The sequence below is a fragment of the Piliocolobus tephrosceles genome, chromosome 2 (assembly GCF_002776525.5).
Source record: "Piliocolobus tephrosceles isolate RC106 chromosome 2, ASM277652v3, whole genome shotgun sequence".
Classification (NCBI taxonomy): domain Eukaryota; kingdom Metazoa; phylum Chordata; class Mammalia; order Primates; family Cercopithecidae; genus Piliocolobus; species Piliocolobus tephrosceles.
In genome coordinates, this window is record NC_045435.1 from 88678970 (window position 1) to 88697752 (window position 18783).

At 42.9% G+C, this 18783-nt stretch overlaps 1 protein-coding gene across 19 annotated transcripts in view; it reads left to right on the forward strand.

The window, feature by feature from the left end:
- Positions 1–18783, forward strand: part of MAP4 (microtubule associated protein 4) — a 229344-nt gene that overhangs the window by 146666 nt on the left and 63895 nt on the right. For 16 of the 19 annotated variants that reach the window (XM_023231591.1, XM_023231601.2, XM_023231587.1 and 13 more), the window contains 5 exons: positions 4778–4900; positions 11221–11334; positions 14274–14396; positions 15968–17107; positions 18129–18251. In XM_023231591.1, coding sequence (XP_023087359.1) covers positions 4778–4900; positions 11221–11334; positions 14274–14396; positions 15968–17107; positions 18129–18251 — 1623 coding nt within the window. The remainder of the gene's footprint in view (positions 1–4777; positions 4901–11220; positions 11335–14273; positions 14397–15967; positions 17108–18128; positions 18252–18783) is intronic. The other 3 variants (XM_023231595.1, XM_023231594.1, XM_023231599.1) reach the window with 3 other exon arrangements.

Consider the following 18783-nt stretch of genomic DNA (forward strand, 5'->3'; position numbering starts at 1 on the left):
TTTGGTGTCTTGCTTTCCTCACTTAGCATAATGCTTTTGAGATTCTTCTCTACAAAAATTTTTAAAAACAGCCAGGTGTGGTGGTGTGCACCTGTAGTCCCAGCTATTCTTGAGGCTGAGGCAGGAAGATCTCTTGAGCCCAGGAGTTTAAGGTTGCAGTGAGCTGTGATCATGCCACTGCACTCCAGCCTGAGCAACAGAGCAGGACTGTCTCAAAAATAAAAACAAAAAAAGATAGCCAAGCATGGTGGTGTACACCTGTGGTCTCAGCTATAGGTGTCTCTTGCAGAGGCAAGAATATTACTTGAGCCCAGGAGTTTGAGGCTGCAAAGGAGTATGATTGCACCTGTGAATAACCGCTGCACTCTAATAGTCTAGGCAATGTAGTGAGACCCCACCTCTAAAAATAAAGTAGCAGTTAAAAATGGATACAGGGCTTAGGCAGACACATCTCTAAAGAAAACATACAAATGCCAGATGAACACATGAAAAGATGTTCAACATCATTAGTCGTTAGAGCAGTCCAAATCAAAACCACGGTAAGATGCCACTTCTTACCACATCTAGGGTGACTACGATAAGAAAAAGATAACGTGTTGGTGAAGCTGTGAAGAAATTGGAGTCCTCCTGTATTGTTGTTGGGATTGTAAAATGATGCAGCCATTTTGGAAAACAGTTTGGCAGTGTCTCAATATATTAAGTCATATTTAAGTCATAAAGTTGCTTTATGACCCAGCAGTTCTACTCCTAGGTATATATCCAAGAGAATTGAAACATGCTTCCACAGAAACGTGTACATGAATGTTTATAGCAGCATTATTCACAATATCCAAAAAGTAGAAACAACCAAATGTCAACTGATGATAAACAAAATGTGGTGGATCTACACAGTGGAATGTTATTTGGCTATAAAAAGGAATAAAGTTCAGATACCATACTACAGCATGGATGAACCCTGAAAACATTGTACTAAATGAAAGAGGTCAGTCACAAAAGATGACACATTGCATGACTTCATTTATATGAAATATCTAGATTAGGCAAATCCATAGGAACAAAAAGCAGACGAGTGGTTACCAAGGGGTAGGGGAAAGTGGGAAAGGAGAAAAGATACGAGATTTCTTTTTTGGAGTGAAGAAAATACTCTGAAGTTAGATAGTGGTGATGGCTGTATAACTGTGAATATGCTAAAAAAACCTTTGAACTCAAAAAAAAAAAAAAAAAACCTTTGAACTCTACTTTAAAAGGGTGAATTTTGTGAATTATACTCAATAAAGCCGTTATTTAAAAAAATAAAGAGGCTGGTCCAAAGGTAGTGAGTTATCTCAATTGTTCACAGTCAGTTACAGATTGAACTCCACGTTCCACTCTTTCCCTGCTTCTCACTGGTTGTACTTGACTAGTCTTTAAAAATACAGGTAGAGCCAGGCACAGTGGCTTGGGGAGGTTGAGACCAGAGAACTGCTTGAACCCAGAAGTTGGAGACCAGCCTGGGCAACATAATGAGACCCTGTCTCTACCAAAAGAAAAAGAAAAAATGTGTTTAAATTAGGCAGGTGTGGTGGCAAGTGCCTATATTTGTAGCTACGTGGGAGGCTGAGGTGAGAGGATTGCTTGAGCCTGGGAAGTTGAGGCTGCAGTCAGCCATGATCCACACCACTTCATTCCAGCCGGGATGACAGAGCAAGACCCTGTCTCAACAACCAAAAAAGAGCACCTTTAAGAAAAAAATAAATAAAAGGAAACCACCAAACTACCATTTTATACATTCTCAAAATTGCTCCTGTCAGTCTTTTTGTACAGCCTTTTTTAAAAAATAGGGTCTTTTTCTGTCACCAAGGCAGTAGTGTGATCACAGGTGACTGCAGCCTTTACTTCCCAGGCTCAAGCAATCTTCCCACTTTAGCATCTTCAGTAGCTGAAACTACAGACACTCGTCACTATGCTTAGCTAATTTTTTTTTTTTTTTTGTATGTTTTTGTAGAGACAGGGTCTCACTATGTTACCCAGACTGGTCTCAAACTCCTGGGCTCAGGTGATCGTCCTGCCTCAGCCTCCCGAAGTACTGGGATTACAGGCATAAACCATTGTGCCTGGCCTGATAACAGCCATTTTAGTGGTTGTGTAGTAGGATCTCATTGTAGTTTTAATTTGCATTTCCCTAAGGACTGATGGGCTTCATTCATGTGCATATTACACATTATGTATTTTCTTTGGTAAAATGTCTACTGAATATTTTAGCCTTTTTTTTTTTTTTTTTTTTTTGAGACAGAGTCTTGCTCTGTCGCCCAAGCTGGAGTGCAGTGGTGTGATCTCCACTCACTGCAAGCTCCACCTACCAGATTCACACCTTTCTCCTGCCTCAGCCTCCTGAATAGCTGGGACTACAGGCATCCTCTACCACGCCCGGCTAATTTTTTCTTGTATTTTTAGTAGAGACAGGATTTCACTGTGTTAGCCAGGATGGTCTCGATTTCCTGACGTCGTGATCTGCCTGCCTCGGCCTCCCAAAGTGCTGGGATTACAGGCATGAGCCACTGCGCCCGGCCGCCAAGTTTTAAATTGAGTTGTTTATCTTATAATTGTATTGTAAGAGATTGTAATCTCTTCTACATACAAATCTTTTATCAGATTTATGATTTGCAAATATTTCTCGAAGTCTATGACTTCTCTTTTCATTTTCTGTAATAGTATCTTTGTTGTTGTCTTTTGTTTGTTTTTTTTGTTTGGTTGGTTTTGTTTTTTGAGTCTCACTCTGTTGCCCCAGGCTGCAGTACGGTGGCACAATGTCAGCTCACTGCAACCTTCGCCTCCCAGGCTCAGGCGATTCTCCTGCCTCAGCCTCCCGAGTAGCTGGAACTGCAGGCATGCGCCACCAGGCCCAGCTAATTTTTGTAATTTTTAGTAGAGACGGAGTCTGGCCATGTTGGCCAGTCTGGTCTCGAATTCCTGACTTCAGGTGATCCGCTCAACTCAGCCTCCCAAAGTGCTAGGATTACAGGCGTGAGCCACCATGCCTGGCTGTTTAATAGTATCTTTGAAAAGCAAAATTTTAAAATTTTCATGATGTCCAATTTATTTATTTTGTCTCTTACAGATAGTGCTTTTGGTGACACGTCTAAAATCTTTGCCTAATCCAAAGTCACAAAGATTTTCTTTTTAACTCTTTGTTTTTTTTTTGAGATGGAGCCTCGCTGTCTACCAGGCTGGAGTGCAGTGGCACGATCTCGGCTCACTGCAAGCTCCGCCTTCTGGGTTCACACCATTCTTCTCCTGCCTCAGCCTCCTGAGTAGCTGGGACTACAGGCACCCACTGGCATGCCCGGCTAATTTTTTGTATTTTTAGTAGAGACGGGATTTCACTGTGTTAGCCAGGATGGTCTCGATCTCCTGACCTCGTGATCCACCTGCCTTGGCCTCCCAAAGTGCTGGGATTACAGGCGTGAGCCACCGCACCTGGCCTTAACTCTTATATTAGGTCTTTGTCTTGTCTTTTTTTTTTTTCCATAGTAAATTAGCATGTGAGCTACGTTAGGTCTCTGATCTGTTTGGAGTTAACTTTTGCATATGGTGTGTGGTAAGTGTCCAATTGTTTCTGTATCATTTGTTGAAAAAAAAAAAAAAAGTGTTTCTGGGTTGAATATAATTATGTTGAATTATATTATGTTTGTAGATAGCCAGTTGACCCTAACTTTGTATGTTTCTCTCTGAACCTGTTCTGTTCCATTTATCTAAGTATGTTGTCAATACCACACTGAGTTGGTACAGTCTTGCTCTGTCACCCAGGCTGCAGTGCAGTGGTGCAATCTTTGCTCACTGCAACCTTCCCACTCCCAGGTTTAAGTGATTCTCATGCCTCAGCCTCTTGAGTAGCCGGAATTACAGGCATGCACCACCATGCCCAGCTAATTTTTGTATTTTTGCTAGAGACATGGTTTCACCATGTTGGTCAGGCTGGTCTCGAACTCGACCTCAAAGTGATCTGCCTGCCTCAGCCTCCCAAAGTGTTGGGATTACAGGAGGTGAGCCACTTCTCCCGGCCTGAGTTGGTACATTTATAATAACTTTTGAAATCAGGTTATGTAAGCCCTTCAACTGTTTTTCTTCAAAATTGTTTTGGCTTTTCTAGGTTTTTTGCATTTTGACATAAATTATGGAATGAGCTTATTTTGTAATTTCCTCAATATATTGGTCATTTTCAGGATTGCCATCTTAACAGTTTTGAATCTTTCATTCCTGAACATGTTATATCTTTCCACTTATTTAGGCTGGCTTTTTTATGTATTTATTTATTTTTTGTAATTCCAGTGCCCTGAAATGGTTGCTTTTGACAGTTTTATCCTTGTTCTTTCATGTGGAGAAATCACTACCCTCTTCATGCCTGCATAACCTAGAAGTCACTCTGTAGTGCTTTTTTAACTTTAATGACCTACTTTATTTCCTTCTATCTTGAAGGTTTTTTTAGTGACAGAGTCTTGCTGTGTTGCCCAGGGTGGAATGCAATAGCTATTCACAGGTGCAATCATAGTGCACTACAGCCTCAAACTCCCAGATTCAGGCAATCCTGTCTCAGTCTCCCAAGTTAATGGGGCTACAGACGCACCATTGCACCCAGCTCCTTTTATCTTTCAATTAAAAGAAAAAAGTTTTCTTATAAGACACTAACTACATAGGAATTTTTATGTTGTACTAGCTGTAATACTTTGTAGAAATTCCATTGTAGTAGAGGAGAAAACTGTAATGCCTTGTAACTTTTGTTTTCTGTCTCTATTTTAAGGGTCTCCAACTGAATTCTTTGAAGAGAAAATGGCCTACCAGGAATACCCAAATAGCCAGAACTGGCCAGAAGATACCAACTTTTGTTTCCAATCTGAGCAAGTGGTCAATCCTATCCAGACTGGTAAGTGCTGGCTTGCTTATGACTACTAAATGTGTGCTATGACGTAAATGTGAAAAAGCTACAACCACCATTCAACTGAAAATATTTTAGCTTAAATATAGTTCACAAAGTGCAACCTGAGGATTGATTTGTCCCTTTCTCTTCTTCATTTATCCTTTCCTTTGAGACACTTAATGCCCTCTAGTTCCCTGCTCTTCAAAACCTATTTTAAATACATTATCTGAAATTTAAATACATTGAAGATTAGAGGATCCGTAGTACCTTAGAACCTTAATTCTTCCAGAAGCAATTATTATGGTAATGTTAAACCAGTGCTGTTTTGTGCCAGGCACAGTGCTAGAGCCTTTATATATACATTATCAGTATTTCTTACCTAATTCTGCCAAATATATGTATCCTCTTTTGACAGAAGGGAAAGCTGATTCATACCACTTTCTATAAAATTAAAAACAGGCTGGGTGCGGTGGCTCACGCCTGTAATCCCAGCACAATCCCAAAGTGGGTGGATCACCTGAGTTCGAGAGTTCGAGACCAGCCTGACCAACATGGAGAAACCCTGTCTCTACTAAAAATACAAAATTAGCCAGGCGTGGTGGCATATGTCTGTAATCCCAGCTACTCAGGAGGCTGAGGCAGGAGAATTGCTTGAATCCGGGAGGCGGAGGTTGCGGTGAGCTGAGATTGTGCCACTGCACCTCAGCCTGGGCAACAACAGCGAAACTCCATCTCAAAAAAAAAAACAAAACACCAAAAAAAGAAAAAAAAGCCTATCTGTAGTAGCCCAGAGCTAGAGTTGTTAGCAAGAATGAGTTTCAAAAGAGCCTCAAAGGAATAGCTTTGGTACTTCCCTGTTAGCCAGGTTGAGAGCTCAAGTTATGTTTCCACTTAAATATGGCTTCTTTTTTGACATCTAACTTATAAGATGCTCATCGTTTGTTTCAAATAACCTAGTATGTGATGTTCTGTACCATTTGTCAGTTATTGGCTTTCCTAGATACAAAATAATTTTGGGGGGAGGGTGAAGAAAAAGCTATATTGGGATGATATAATTCTTTTTTCTTTTTTTGAGACAGAGTCTCGCTCTGTCACCCAGGCTGGAGTGCAGTGGCGCAGTCTCAGCTCACAGCAACCTCCGCCTCCCGAGTTCAAGCGATTCTCCTGCCTCAGCCTCCTATATAGTTGGAATTATAGGTGCCCACCACACCCAACTAATTTTTCGTATTTTAGTAGAAACAAGGTTTCACCATGTTGGCCAGGCTGGTCTCAAATTCCTGGCCTCAGATGATCTGCCCACCTCCACCTCCCAAAGTGCTGGGATTACAGGTGTAAGCCACTGCACCCAGCCAATAATTCATGGTGCCATACAGTTTACCCATTTAAAATGTATAATTCGGCCAGATTCGGTGATTTCTGCTTGTAATCCCAGCACTTTGTGAGGCATAGGTGGGATGATCACTTGAGGCCAAGAGTTAGAGACCAGCCTGAGCAAGATAATGAGATTCTATCTCTACAAAAAAATTTAAAAATTAGCTGGGTGTAGCAGCACATGCCTGTAGTCCTAGCTGTTTAAGAGGCTGGGGTGGGGGAATCACTTCAAAGCTGCAGTGACCTAGGATCGTGCTGCTGTACTCTAGCGTGGGCAACACAGCAAGACCCTGTCCCTGATAGACATGTAGAGAGACAGGCAGACAGATAGGTGGAGTAGATAGAGTAGATAAATAGAGTAATTTATGCCGGGCATGGTGGCTTACGCCTGTAATCCCAGCACTTTGGGAGGAGGAGGCGGGCGGATGATCTGAGGTCAGGAGTTCAAGGCCAGCCCGGCCAACATGGTGAAACCTCGTCTCTACTGAAATTTAAAAAATTAGCTGGGTATGGTGGCAGGCGCCTGTAATCCCAGCTACTTGGGAGGCTGAGGTTGGAGGATCACTTGAGCCCAGGAGGCGGAGGTTGCAGTGAGCGAAGATTGTCCCACTGAACTCCAGCTTGGGTGACAGAGCCAGACCCTGTCTCAATAAAATAAAACAAAATAGAGTAACTTAATTCTGCTGAATTGGCCGGGCGTGGTGGCCCACATCTGTAATCCCAGCACTTTGGGAGGCTGAGGCGGGAGGATCACCTGAGGTCAGGAGTTCGAGACCAGCCTGGCCAACATGGTAAAACCCTATCTCTACTAAAAATACAAAACATAGCCGGGCATGGTGGTGCGCGCCTGTAATCCCAGCTACTCAGGAGGCTGAGGCAGGAGAATCACTTGAGCCCAGAAGGTGGAGGTTGCAGTGAGCCAAGATCGTGCCATTGTACTCCAGCCTGGGCAACAAGAGCAAAACTCCGTCTCTGAAAAAATTCCACTGAATTGTACTCTATCTACTTATCTGTCTATTTATCTATTTATTTTATGGTTATAACCATAACCAGAGTCCATTTTAGAAAACTTTTATTACCACAAAAAGCAACTCTGTACCTTTTAAATATCACCCCCATCTTCCTATCCACCGCAACCCTAAGCAACTACCAATTTGCTTTTTGTCTCTATGAATTTGCTTAGATTGGACATTTTATGTAAAGGGAATCATATAATGTGGTTTCTTTGTGACTGCTTTTTTTCACTTAGCATAATGTTTTGAGGAGTCCTGCATTTTGTGGCATGTATCAATACTTTCTTTATGGACACGTAATATTCCATTGTATGGATATACCATATTTTGTTCATTATTTTATTTTTTTGAGACAGAATCTCCCCCTGTCACCCAGGCTGGGGTGCAGTGGCACAATCTGGGCTCACTGCAGCCTTGATCTCCCGAGCTCAAATGATAAATAAATTAAATAAATAAATAAATAAATAAATAAATCATTCAAATCAGTAAGAAGAGGAGCCAGAAAGGGTAACAAAGGAATGACCAATTTTGAGTAGGAAAAACAATTCAGGGGAGTTTCATTTCCTGAAAGTTGAGTATGGTAGTCAACTGCCAGGATGGCTCCCAATGATCCCTGCCTCCTGGTATTGATACCCTTGTGTGGTCACCTCCCATATTGTGCTAGGTTTGGTCTGTGTGATCGTAGAATAGATAGCAGAAATAATGGTGTGTCATTTCTGAGATTAAATTACAAAAGATATCGTAGCTTCAGCCGGGTGCAGTGGCTCACGCCTGTAATCCCAGCACTTTGGGAGACCGAGGCAAGTGGATCATGAGGTCAAGAGATCGAGACCATCCTGGTCAACATGGTGAAACCCTGTCTCTACTAAAAATACAAAAAATTAGCCGGGTATGGTGGCAGGTGCCTATAGTCCCAGCTACTCGGGAGGCTGAGGCAGGAGAATCACTTGAACCCAGGAGGCAGAGGTTGCAGTGAGCTGAGATCACACCACTGCACCCCAGCCTGGGCAACAGAGCGAGACTCCGTCTCAAAAAAAAAAATTTCATAGCTTCCATCTTGATCACTCTGGGTTTACTCATCATGAGGAAAGCCAGCTGATACAGAGAGACACACATGGGAGAGGAACAGAGGCCTCCATTCAACAGCCATGTAAGCTATCTTAACAGGCAGGTTCTGCAGCCCCGATCAAGTCTTCAGATCACCACAGCCGCTGGCCAACTGCTGGGCTGCAACCTTGTGAGAAACCCTCGTTTTGGAGCTGGGGAATAAATAGTCAGGTTCTGGGGCACATTTTGAAGGTCAAATACAATGCATTTTCTGATGGGTTGGCTGTAGTATATGAAAAAGAGAGGCCCAAGATGACTCCAAGGATTTTTACAAAACAGATAGAAGGATAGAAGGCCATTAGAGATGGAAAGACTATATAAGGAGTAGATTTGGAAACATGCTACATAAAAGTCTGAAAATAAGGGGAGAGGTCTAGAGGTCTTGAGATATGAATTCAGGTGTCATCAACCTATAGATGGAATTTTAAACTGTGGGATTAGAAGAGAGGGAATGTAGAGAGAGAAAAGGTTTGTCCTGCTCCTCATAACCACTCAGTTCTTTAGTTCTTAGCTTAAATACGTATCAAACAAAGATCTCCCTTGACTTGAACCAAAATATATCCTGTGGCTAAATATTCCCATCCCTGACCTTGTACATCTTTGGTTTTTTTAGAGCATACTGGGTCTGCCACGTGGTAGGCACCCAGTAAAAAAATTAATGACTAAATGACAGAACTCTCTGTAAGAATCATGTATTTTTACGTGTAATTTAGCAAGCTCCTATCTTAAGGTGCAAACCATACAGCGTTGACTCTGTTTGATGCTTTAAGAATCCTACTTTCCCTCAAAGGAAGTGTGAGAGACAGAGTAAGCAGCAAGCTACCCCAAACCATATAAAACTGGGGAGAATGAATGTTTATCATCTCTCTCATATTCTATCTCCCTGACTTTTCTTTTTTTAAATTTTGTTCTGTTTTTATTATTTATTTTGAGATGGAGTTTCACTCTTGTCACCCAGGCTGTAGCTCAGTGGTGCAACCACGGCTTACCACAGACTCAACCTCCCCAGGCTCAAGTGATCCTCCCACCTCAGCCTTCCGAGTAGCTGGGACTACAGGCATGTGCCACCATACCTGGCTAATTTTTCCATTTTTTGAAAATAAGGGTTTGTTTGTTTGTTTTAACAAAAAACAGGCTGTGTTTTTTGTTTTTAAAGATGGAGGTCTCGCTGTGTTGCCCAGACAGGAGTGCAGTGACTATTCACAGTCGCCATATCATAGTGCACTGCAGCCTTGAACCCCTGGGCTCAAGAAGATCCTCCCACTTCAGCCTCTCAAGTAGCTGTGGTGTGTGCCACCTTTCCAGGCTCCCGTGGTTTTGTGAAGAAGAAGCCTCAACAAGTTTCCAAGTATTGCCTTCTGCTTGTTCACACTTCCTGATGCAGTGGTCTCCCCTAATCCTGAAATTTCTTACAAAAGAGGGTGGTATAGCTGCCTCAGAGCCAAGAAAATGAACATTCTTTCAAGGCCTGGGCTTTTATGCGGCTGTCTCTGACAATTGAAGTGTCTTAAGGGAGTGATGTGTTAGTGGCACTCAGGAACTAGTTGAAAATGCAGATTCTCAGGAACTAGTAATCTTTGTTTTAACAAGCCTCCAGGGTGATTAAGATAATAAGATAAATTTCGAGAAGGCCTCTTCAGAAAGTGTAACTCTTGTTTAGCCTCAACAGCTTTGGTTTTTTTTCTTTTTTCTTTTTTTTTTGAGACAGAGTCTCACTGCAACCTCATCCTCCCAGGTTCAAGCGATTTTTCTGCCTCAGCCTCCCAGATAGCTGGGAATACAGGCACGTGCCACCCCGCCTGACTAATTTTTTTTGTATTTTTAGTAGAGACGGGGTTTCACTGTATTAGCCAAGATGGTCTCAATCTCCTGACCTTGTGATCCGCCCGCCTTGGCCTCCCAAAGTGCTGGGATTACAGGCATGAGCCACTACGCCCAGCCCTGCTTTTTTTTCATGTACAAAAGCACAAAGAGTTTACCTGATGTTTTGAGTGCTTTTATTCATGCCAGCTCCTGAGTCAAGAGTTTATTTCTTCTCTCAGGATAACAATTGTTTATCCTGTCCCATTCAGACAGTTTTGAAATGCAGTTTCCTTCGTCATGTCCACATGAGGTGAAAAATTCCTTGTTGGTTTTTTTTAAAGCTTCTTAATGGCTCTTTTTAAAAAGTAACTTAAAATGAATGTTATATAAATATATATTGAAAATTTCATTTTCTCTGTACTTTCACCTCTTAGAGTGTTTGTTATATAGTTGAGCATTAGTTGCCCTTTTTGTTTCATACATTTGTTGGCTATCTGATGTATGTAACCAAATCTTAGAGAAGGGATTATTTATTATTAACTCATAACAAATGAATTAGTGTATATTGATTCTCTACCTTGTGCAGTCACATATGATCTCAATTTACTTACTATTGACAACTCATCTATATTCATCATAGGATAATAAGAAATACTGGCCGAGCACGGTGGCTCATGCCTGTAATCCCAACCCTTTGGGAGGCCAAGGTGGGCAGATCACTTGAGATCAGGAATTTGAGACCAGCCTGGCCAACATGGAGAAACCGTGTCTCTACAAAAAAAAAACAAAAATTAACCAGGCATGGTGGCAGGCACCTGTAATCCCAGCTACTTAAGAGACTGAGGCAGGAGAATCGCTTGAACCTGGGAGGTGGAGGTTGCAGTGAACCAGGATGGCACCACTGCCCTCCAGTGCAACAGAGCCTTGGCAACAGAGCAAGACTCCGTCTCAAAAAAAAAAAAAAGAAGAGAAATATTAATCTTTCTAGTTGCATTCCCCAGGAATGAGTTTTGGATTTCTTCTATATTCCAGATCCCTTTAAGATGTACCATGATGATGACCTGGCAGATTTGGTCTTTCCCTCCAGCGCAACAGCCGATACTTCAATATTTGCAGGACAAAATGATCCTTTGAAAGGCAGTTACGGTATGGCCTCTCCAAATGGATTTATTCTGTAGGGAAGGAAAAAAATTTTTTTCTTTACTCATCTTTGGTTTACTGACTAGGGCTCTATGACAAAAGATTGATTAGCAAGGAAAAAGAAACCAAAGTTTAACATGTGAATTTCATATGTATATGAGAGGTACCTAGAGCATGAGTAACTCTGCAAGAGGTGACTTTAGAATTCCACCTTACATAGCTTCTTCAATAAAGAATGACAGTTTTTTTTTGAGAAGTAAGAAAATGAAGGAAAAAAGACTTTTGATTCTGTAGAGGGGCCACAAATTGTGGGAGACAAGTAAATAAGTAAAAGCTAGTTAGTAAAGGTTGCTGTGTAGATTCCTATGGTGCCATCTCCAGGCTAATAATAACCTTCAGCTTAAAAAAGTCCTTATGCCAAAGTAGCATATTTTTGGGGTGGTTTATTCTGGTCTGCTTTACTTGTTTAATGCCAAACAATCAACATGGCCTTTCACACATCACCTTTTAAGTTAACCACTAAGAAAAGTTAGATTTAGGGGCTCTGGGTGTGACAAGGCTCTCTTTGGATTAATCAAAGGAGACAATTCACAGATTCACAGTTGGACTGTGATCTCTCCTTTTTTTTTTGAGACAGGGTCTGACTCTGTCACCCAGGTTGGAGTGCGGTGATGCAATCATGGCCCACTGCAGACTTGGCCTCCTGGTCAGGTGATCCTCCCACCTCAATCTCCTGAGTAGCTGGGATTACAGGTGTGTACCACTATGCCTGGCCAATTTTTTGTAGAGGGGGGGTTTTGCCACGTTGCCCAGGCTGGTCTTGAACTCCTGGGCTCAAGTGATCCACCTGCTCTAGCCTCCCAAAGTGCTGGGATTACAGACGTGAGCCTTTGCATCCAGCCACATTTGTCTACTTCTTCATTTACAGCTGGACACCGTGGCTTATGCCTGTAACCCCAGCCCTTTGGGAAGCTGAGGTGAGAGGATTACTTGAGCCCAGGAATTTGAAACCAATCTGGGCAACATAGGGAGATCCTGTCCTACAAAAAATTTTAAAATTCAGCCAGACATGGTGGCACATACCTGTAGTCTCACCTACTCAGAAGGTTGAGGTGGAAGGATTGTTTGAGCCCAGAAGGTCGAGGCTGCATTGGGCCATGATCATGCCACTGTACCCCAGCCTGGACAACAGAGTTGAGACCTTGTCTTAAAAAAAAAAAAAAAAAAAAAAACCATCTGGGTGCAGTGGCACACTCCTATAATCCCAGCACTTTGGGAGGCCAAGGCAGGTGGATCAGTTGAGTCTAGGAGTTCGAGACCAGCCTGGCCAAAATGGTGAAATCCCGTCTCTACTGAAAATACAAAAATTAGGCTGGGCATAGTGGCTCATGCCTGTAATCCCAGCACTTTGGGAGGCAGAGACGGGTAGATCACCTGAGGTCAGGAGTTTGAGACCAGCCTGGCCAACATAGTGAAACCCTATCTCTACTAAAAATAGAAAAATAAGGCCAGGTGTGGTAGCTCATGCCTGTAATCCCAGCACTTTGGAAGGTGGAAGTGGGCAGATCACCTGAGGTCAGGAGTTCGAGACCAACCTGGCCAACATAGTGAAACACTGTCTCTACTAAAAATACAAAAATCAGCTGGACGTGGTGGCAGACACCTATAATTCCAGCTATTCGGGAGGCTGAGGTAGAAGAATCACTTGAACCCGGGAGGCGGAGGTTGCAGTGAGCTGAGATTGTGCCATTGTACTCTAGCCTGGGCAATGAGTGAGACCCCATCTCAAAAATAAATAAATATAAGAAAAATAAGAAAATTAGCTGGGCATGGTGGCACATGCCTGTAATCCTAGCTACTCGGGAGGCTGAGGCGGGAGAATCACTTGAACCTGAGAGGTAGAGGTTGTAGTGAGCTGAGATCATGCCACTGCTCCAGCCTGGGCAACAGAGTGAGACTCCATCTCAAAAACAACAACAACGAAAACCTGTTACAAGTATTTTAATAAAATTGTCTTCTAATGTTGGAAAAGGAGGTGTTAATCTCATTTTGCAGATGAAGAAATTAAGACGCACAATTTTTTACTATAGTATATTATGTTGGTTGTGGTGTTGGAATTAGAGTTCGATCATTAATATTTTGAATCTTTATATTACCCTGTAGAAGGTAGCCAATGAATGTTGATTAATGGCACTACTGGGATGTACTATACCACCTACTAACAACTAGCTAAAACCTGAAGAATGTCAGCATTGTTTCCTTTAAAACTTGTTTGCATTGTTGGCCAGGCACGGTGGCTCACACCTGTAATCTCAGCACTTTGGGAGGCCGAGACGGGCGGATCACAAGGTCAGGAGATCGAGACCATCCCGGCTAACCCGGTGAAACCCCGTCTCTACTAAAAAAATACAAAAAACTAGCCGGGCGAGGTGGCGGGTGCCTGTAGTCCCAGCTACTCGGGAGGCTGAGGCAGGAGAATGGCGTAAACCTGGGAGGCGGAGTTTGCAGTGAGCTGAGATCCGGCCACTGCACTCCAGCCTGGGTGACAGAGGGAGACTCTGTCTCAAAAATAAAAAGAAAAAGGTCAGGAGTTTGAGACCAATGTGGCCAACATAGTGACACCCCATCCCTATTAAAAATACAAAAAAATTAGCCAGGTGTGGTGGTGTGTGCTTGTAATCCCAGCTACTTGAGAGGCTGAGGCAGGAGAATGGTGTGAACCCAGGAGGCGGAGGTTACAGCGAGCCGAGATCGTGCCATTGCACTCCAGCCCAGGCGACAGTGTGAGACTCCGTCTTTAAAAAAGCAAAAAAACTTTTTTTGCATTGTTTTTTATTAGTCTGTGTCTGCCTGGCAATATATGCTGCTGATTTTAAATATCAGATACCTTTTGTTTCCAGTGTTTACTAAGTTTCCAGATGTGTTTGTTTGTGTTTCAATATTAGGTATGTCTCCTTGCAACACAGCTGTTGTACCTCAGGGGTGGTCTGTGGAAGCCTTAAACTCTCCACACTCAGAGTCCTTTGTTTCCCCAGAGGCTGTTGCAGAACCTCCTCAGCCAACAGCAGGTAAAATATTAGAGACTCCCTTTATCAGCTGATGGTTGCAGTGTTGGTAATGAATATAAATCATCAGGTGTATTTTTTAGCAGCTTACAGCAGGTATAAAAATTTCAGAACTATCACAAATGTTTTGCTTATATTAGTGATATCACCACTGGAGGAATTAAATTGTTAAACTATAACACTTAGGGTTAATGGGCAAATAAATATATATATATTTTAACATATATATATTTAACATATGTATATATATATTTTGTTTCATCACATTTTCATTATTTTAGGTATCAGAATTTTTTTTTAATTCAGTACAGATTTTTGGCCTGGTGTGGTGGTTCACACCTGTAATCCCAGCACTTTGGGAAGCTGAGGCAGGCAGATCACTTGAGGTCAGGAGTTCTAGACCAGCCTGGCCAACATGGTGAAACCCCATTCTTACAAAAAATACAAAAATTGGCCCGGGCATGGTGGCTCACACCTGTAATCCCAACAATTTGGGAGGCCAAGGTGGGCAGATCACCTGAGGTCAGGAGTTCAAGACCAGCCTGGCCAACATGGTGAAATCCCATCTCTACTAAAAATACAAAAAATTAGCTGGGCATGGTAGCAGGTGCCTGCAATCCCAGCTACTAGGGAGACCCAAGGCAGGAGAATCGCTTGAAACCGGAAGGCGGAGGTTGCAGTGAGCCGAGATCGTGCCACTGCACTCCAGCCTGGGCGAAAGAGCTAAATAAATCAATAAATAAGCTTGGCGTGGTGGTGTGTACCTGTAATCCCAGCTACTAGGGAGGCTGAGACAGGAGAATCGCTTGAACCCAGGAGCCAAGATCACACTACTGCACTCCTGCCTGGGCAACAGAGTGAGACCCCATCTTAAAAAACAAAAAAATTCAGTACAGATTTAGAACTCTGGGGTGTTTCTTGATAAGAAGCATGACTGACCTGCTGTCCCACAGATGTTCTAATACTAATTCTGTGCCCATGTTATTTTTTGAAGCCTATGTTTTCTCTCTTCTTTGACTTTTCTCCTCCACTACTTGTCCTCCCAGTATTTTACATCTTATTCTTCCAAGTGTTGCGAATGTCAGAGATTAGGCAGAATATGTTACTTGATGTTAGCTTTTTTTTTTTTCATTTATTTATTTATTTATTTTGAGACAGATTCTTGCCCTGTCCCCCAGGCTGGAGTGCAATGCTGCAATCATGGCTCACTGCAAACTCCGCCTCCTGGGTTCTAGCAGTTCTCCTGCCTCAGCCTCCTAAGTAGCTGGGATTACAGGCGCCTGCCACCACGTCCGGCTAATTTCTGTATTTTTAGTAGAGACAGGGTTTCACCATGTTTTTCAGGCTGGTCTCGAACTCCTGACCTCAGATGATCCATCTGCCTCGACCTCCCAAAGTTCTGGGATTACAGGTGTGAGCCACTGCACCCGACCTAACATTAACTTCTTGGTTATGTGTACAGTCTTATGGTCACAAAAGCCAAATACTTTTATGTCTGAAGAAAGTAAGCATTTTTAATGCAAAGGTATGAGTAGACAATGATATGTCCTAAATTTTCAATTTATTTCCCTTAGAGTTAGCCAAGGAGATAGAAATGGCATCAGAAGAAGAGAGGCCACCAGCACAAGCGTTGGAAATAATGATGGGACTGAAGACTACTGACATGGCACCATCTAAAGAAACAGAGATGGCCCTCGCCAAGGACATGGCACTAACCACAAAAACAGAGGTGGCATTGGCTAAAGATATGGAATCACCCACCAAATTAGATGTGACACTGGCCAAGGACATGCAGCCATCCATGGAATCAGATATGGCCCTAGTCAAGGACATGGAACTGCCCATAGAAAAAGAAGTGGCCTTGGTTAAGAATGTCAGATGGCCCACAGAAACAGATGTGTCTTCAGCCAAGAATGTGGTACTGCCCACAGAAACAGAGGTAGCTCCAGCCAAGGATGTGACACTGTTCAAAGAAACAGAGAGGGCATCTCCTATAAAAATGGACTTGGCCCCTTCCAAGAACATGGGACCACCCAAAGAAAAAGAGATAGACCCAGCCAAGGGTTTGGTATTACTCTCAGAAATAGAGGTGGCACAAGCTAACGACATTATATCATCCACAGAAATATCCTCTGCTGAAAAGGTGGCTTTGTCCTCAGAAACAGAGGTAGCCCTGGCCAGGGACATGGCCCTGCCCCCGGAAACCAATGTGATCTTGACCAAGGATAAAGCACTGCCTTTGGAAGCAGAGGTGGCCCTAGTCAAGGACATGGCTCAACTCCCAGAAACAGAAATGGCCCTGGGCAAGGATGTGGCTCCATACATAGTAAAAGAAGTGGGCTCATTGAAGGACATGTCTCCACTGTCAGAAACAGAAATGGCTCTAGGCAAGGATTTGACTCCACCTCCAGAAACAGAAGTAGTTCTCATCAAGAACGTATGTCTGCCTCCAGAAATGGAGGTGGTCCTGACTAAGGATCAGGTCCCAGCCCTCAAAACAGAAGCACCCCTGGCTAAGGATGGGATTCTGACCCTAGCCAACAATGTGACTCCAGCCAAAGATGTTCCACCACTCTCAGAAACAGAGGCAACACCAGTTCCAATTAAAGACATGGAAATTGCACAAACACAAAAAGGAATAAGTGAGGATTCCCATTTAGAATCTCTGCAGGATGTGGGGCAGTCAGCTGCACCTACTTTCATGATTTCACCAGGTATGTGCTTGTGCTTATTCTCATTATTTCTCTCTACCAGGGTGTAGTCTTGAGAAGACTAAGGACAAACATCATGCCAGGTAAAGTACAGACAGTCACGCTGTACTTTGCAAGTTTATTCATACTCCTGCTCTTCTAGACAGCTCTTTCCCACCTTTACCTTCCTCCCACCTCCAACACCTTTTCTATGTTCATTCTCTGCTGATTGTCCTGTTTTTCTTCCAGATAATTCAAGCAATAAAATAGAACATCCACAAATTTCTATTCCATTATCTACCCAACTACTTGTGTCTGTATCCATGGACTCTGCTTATGAAAATTCTCCTGTTTTTATAAGTAAACTGTTCCTGCTCCTAATTAAGACCAACCTGTCCTCATTTTGCACTAGATTCCATCTCCTCTTTCCTGCTTGATATATTGCCCCACGTATTCTCCCCTTTTTTGCCCTTCACACCAATTTAAATCCTTTTCCATTGGATCATTCCCACCAATTTAATAAATGTTTGTTATTTTTCCTATCTTAAAAAATGAAACATCAGCCAGGCGCTGTGGCTCACACCTGTAATCCCAGCACTTTGGGCAGCCAAGGTGGGCAGATCACCTGAGGTCGGGAGTTCGAGACCAGCCTGACCATCATGGAGAAAACCCTGTCTCCACTAAAAATACAAAATTAGCTGGGAATGGTGGCACATGCCTGTAATCCCAGCTACTCGGGAGGCTGAGGCAGGAGAATCACTTGAACCTGGCAGGCGGAGGTTGTGGTGAGCCGAGATCGTGCCATTGCACTCCAGCCTCGGCAACAAAGAGCTAAAAGCTCCATCTCCAAAAAAAAAAAAAAAAAAAAAAGTAACATAACTAGACAAACCCTCCCAACTTCAGCTTCCAACTACCACTTCACTCCTTTGCTGCCCCTTTTAGGAGAACTCCTCAGAAACTAATCCCATATCCAATTTCTGGCAGGTGGAAAATGGCTGAAATCATACTTCTCTGAAACGTGTGTGCTTTTTGTTATTACCTTTAGAAACTGTCACAGGCATGGGGGAAAAGTGCAGCTTGCTAGCCGATGAGGATTCTGTGTTAGAAAAACTAGAGGAAAAGAAACCATGCAACAGTCAACCTTCTGAGCTTTCTTCAGAGACCTCAGGTAAGTTAGGAAAACAAAATGAACTCTCTGAAACAAATTAGGGGCGATAGACTAGTGATGGTAGACATTGTCTCTAGTTTCCTGTTGTATGGTGGTAATCAGCAGTATAGTTTGTGAAGTCAGTTCTCTTAGACAGATTTTATCTGGTTTAGACAGAATGTCAGCTTGTTATATATTTAAAAATTACTACTACAGCAAATCAGGATACCTAAATTTTTTTTTCTCCACTTTTTTTTTTTTTTTTTTTGAGACGGAATCTCACTCTGTCGCCCAAGCTGCCGTGCAGTGGCATGATCTTGACTCACTGCAGCCTCCACCTACTGGGTTCAAGTGATTTTCCTGCCTCAGCTTCCTGAGTAGCTGGGATTACAGGTGCCTGCCACCACGCCCAGCTAATTTTTAGTAGAGATGGGGTTTCACCATGTTAGCCAGGCTGGTCTCAAACTCCTGATCTCTGGTGATCCGCCCACCTCGGCCTCCCAAAGTGTTGGGATTACAGGCGTGAGCCACCGTGCCTGGCCTTCTCCACTGT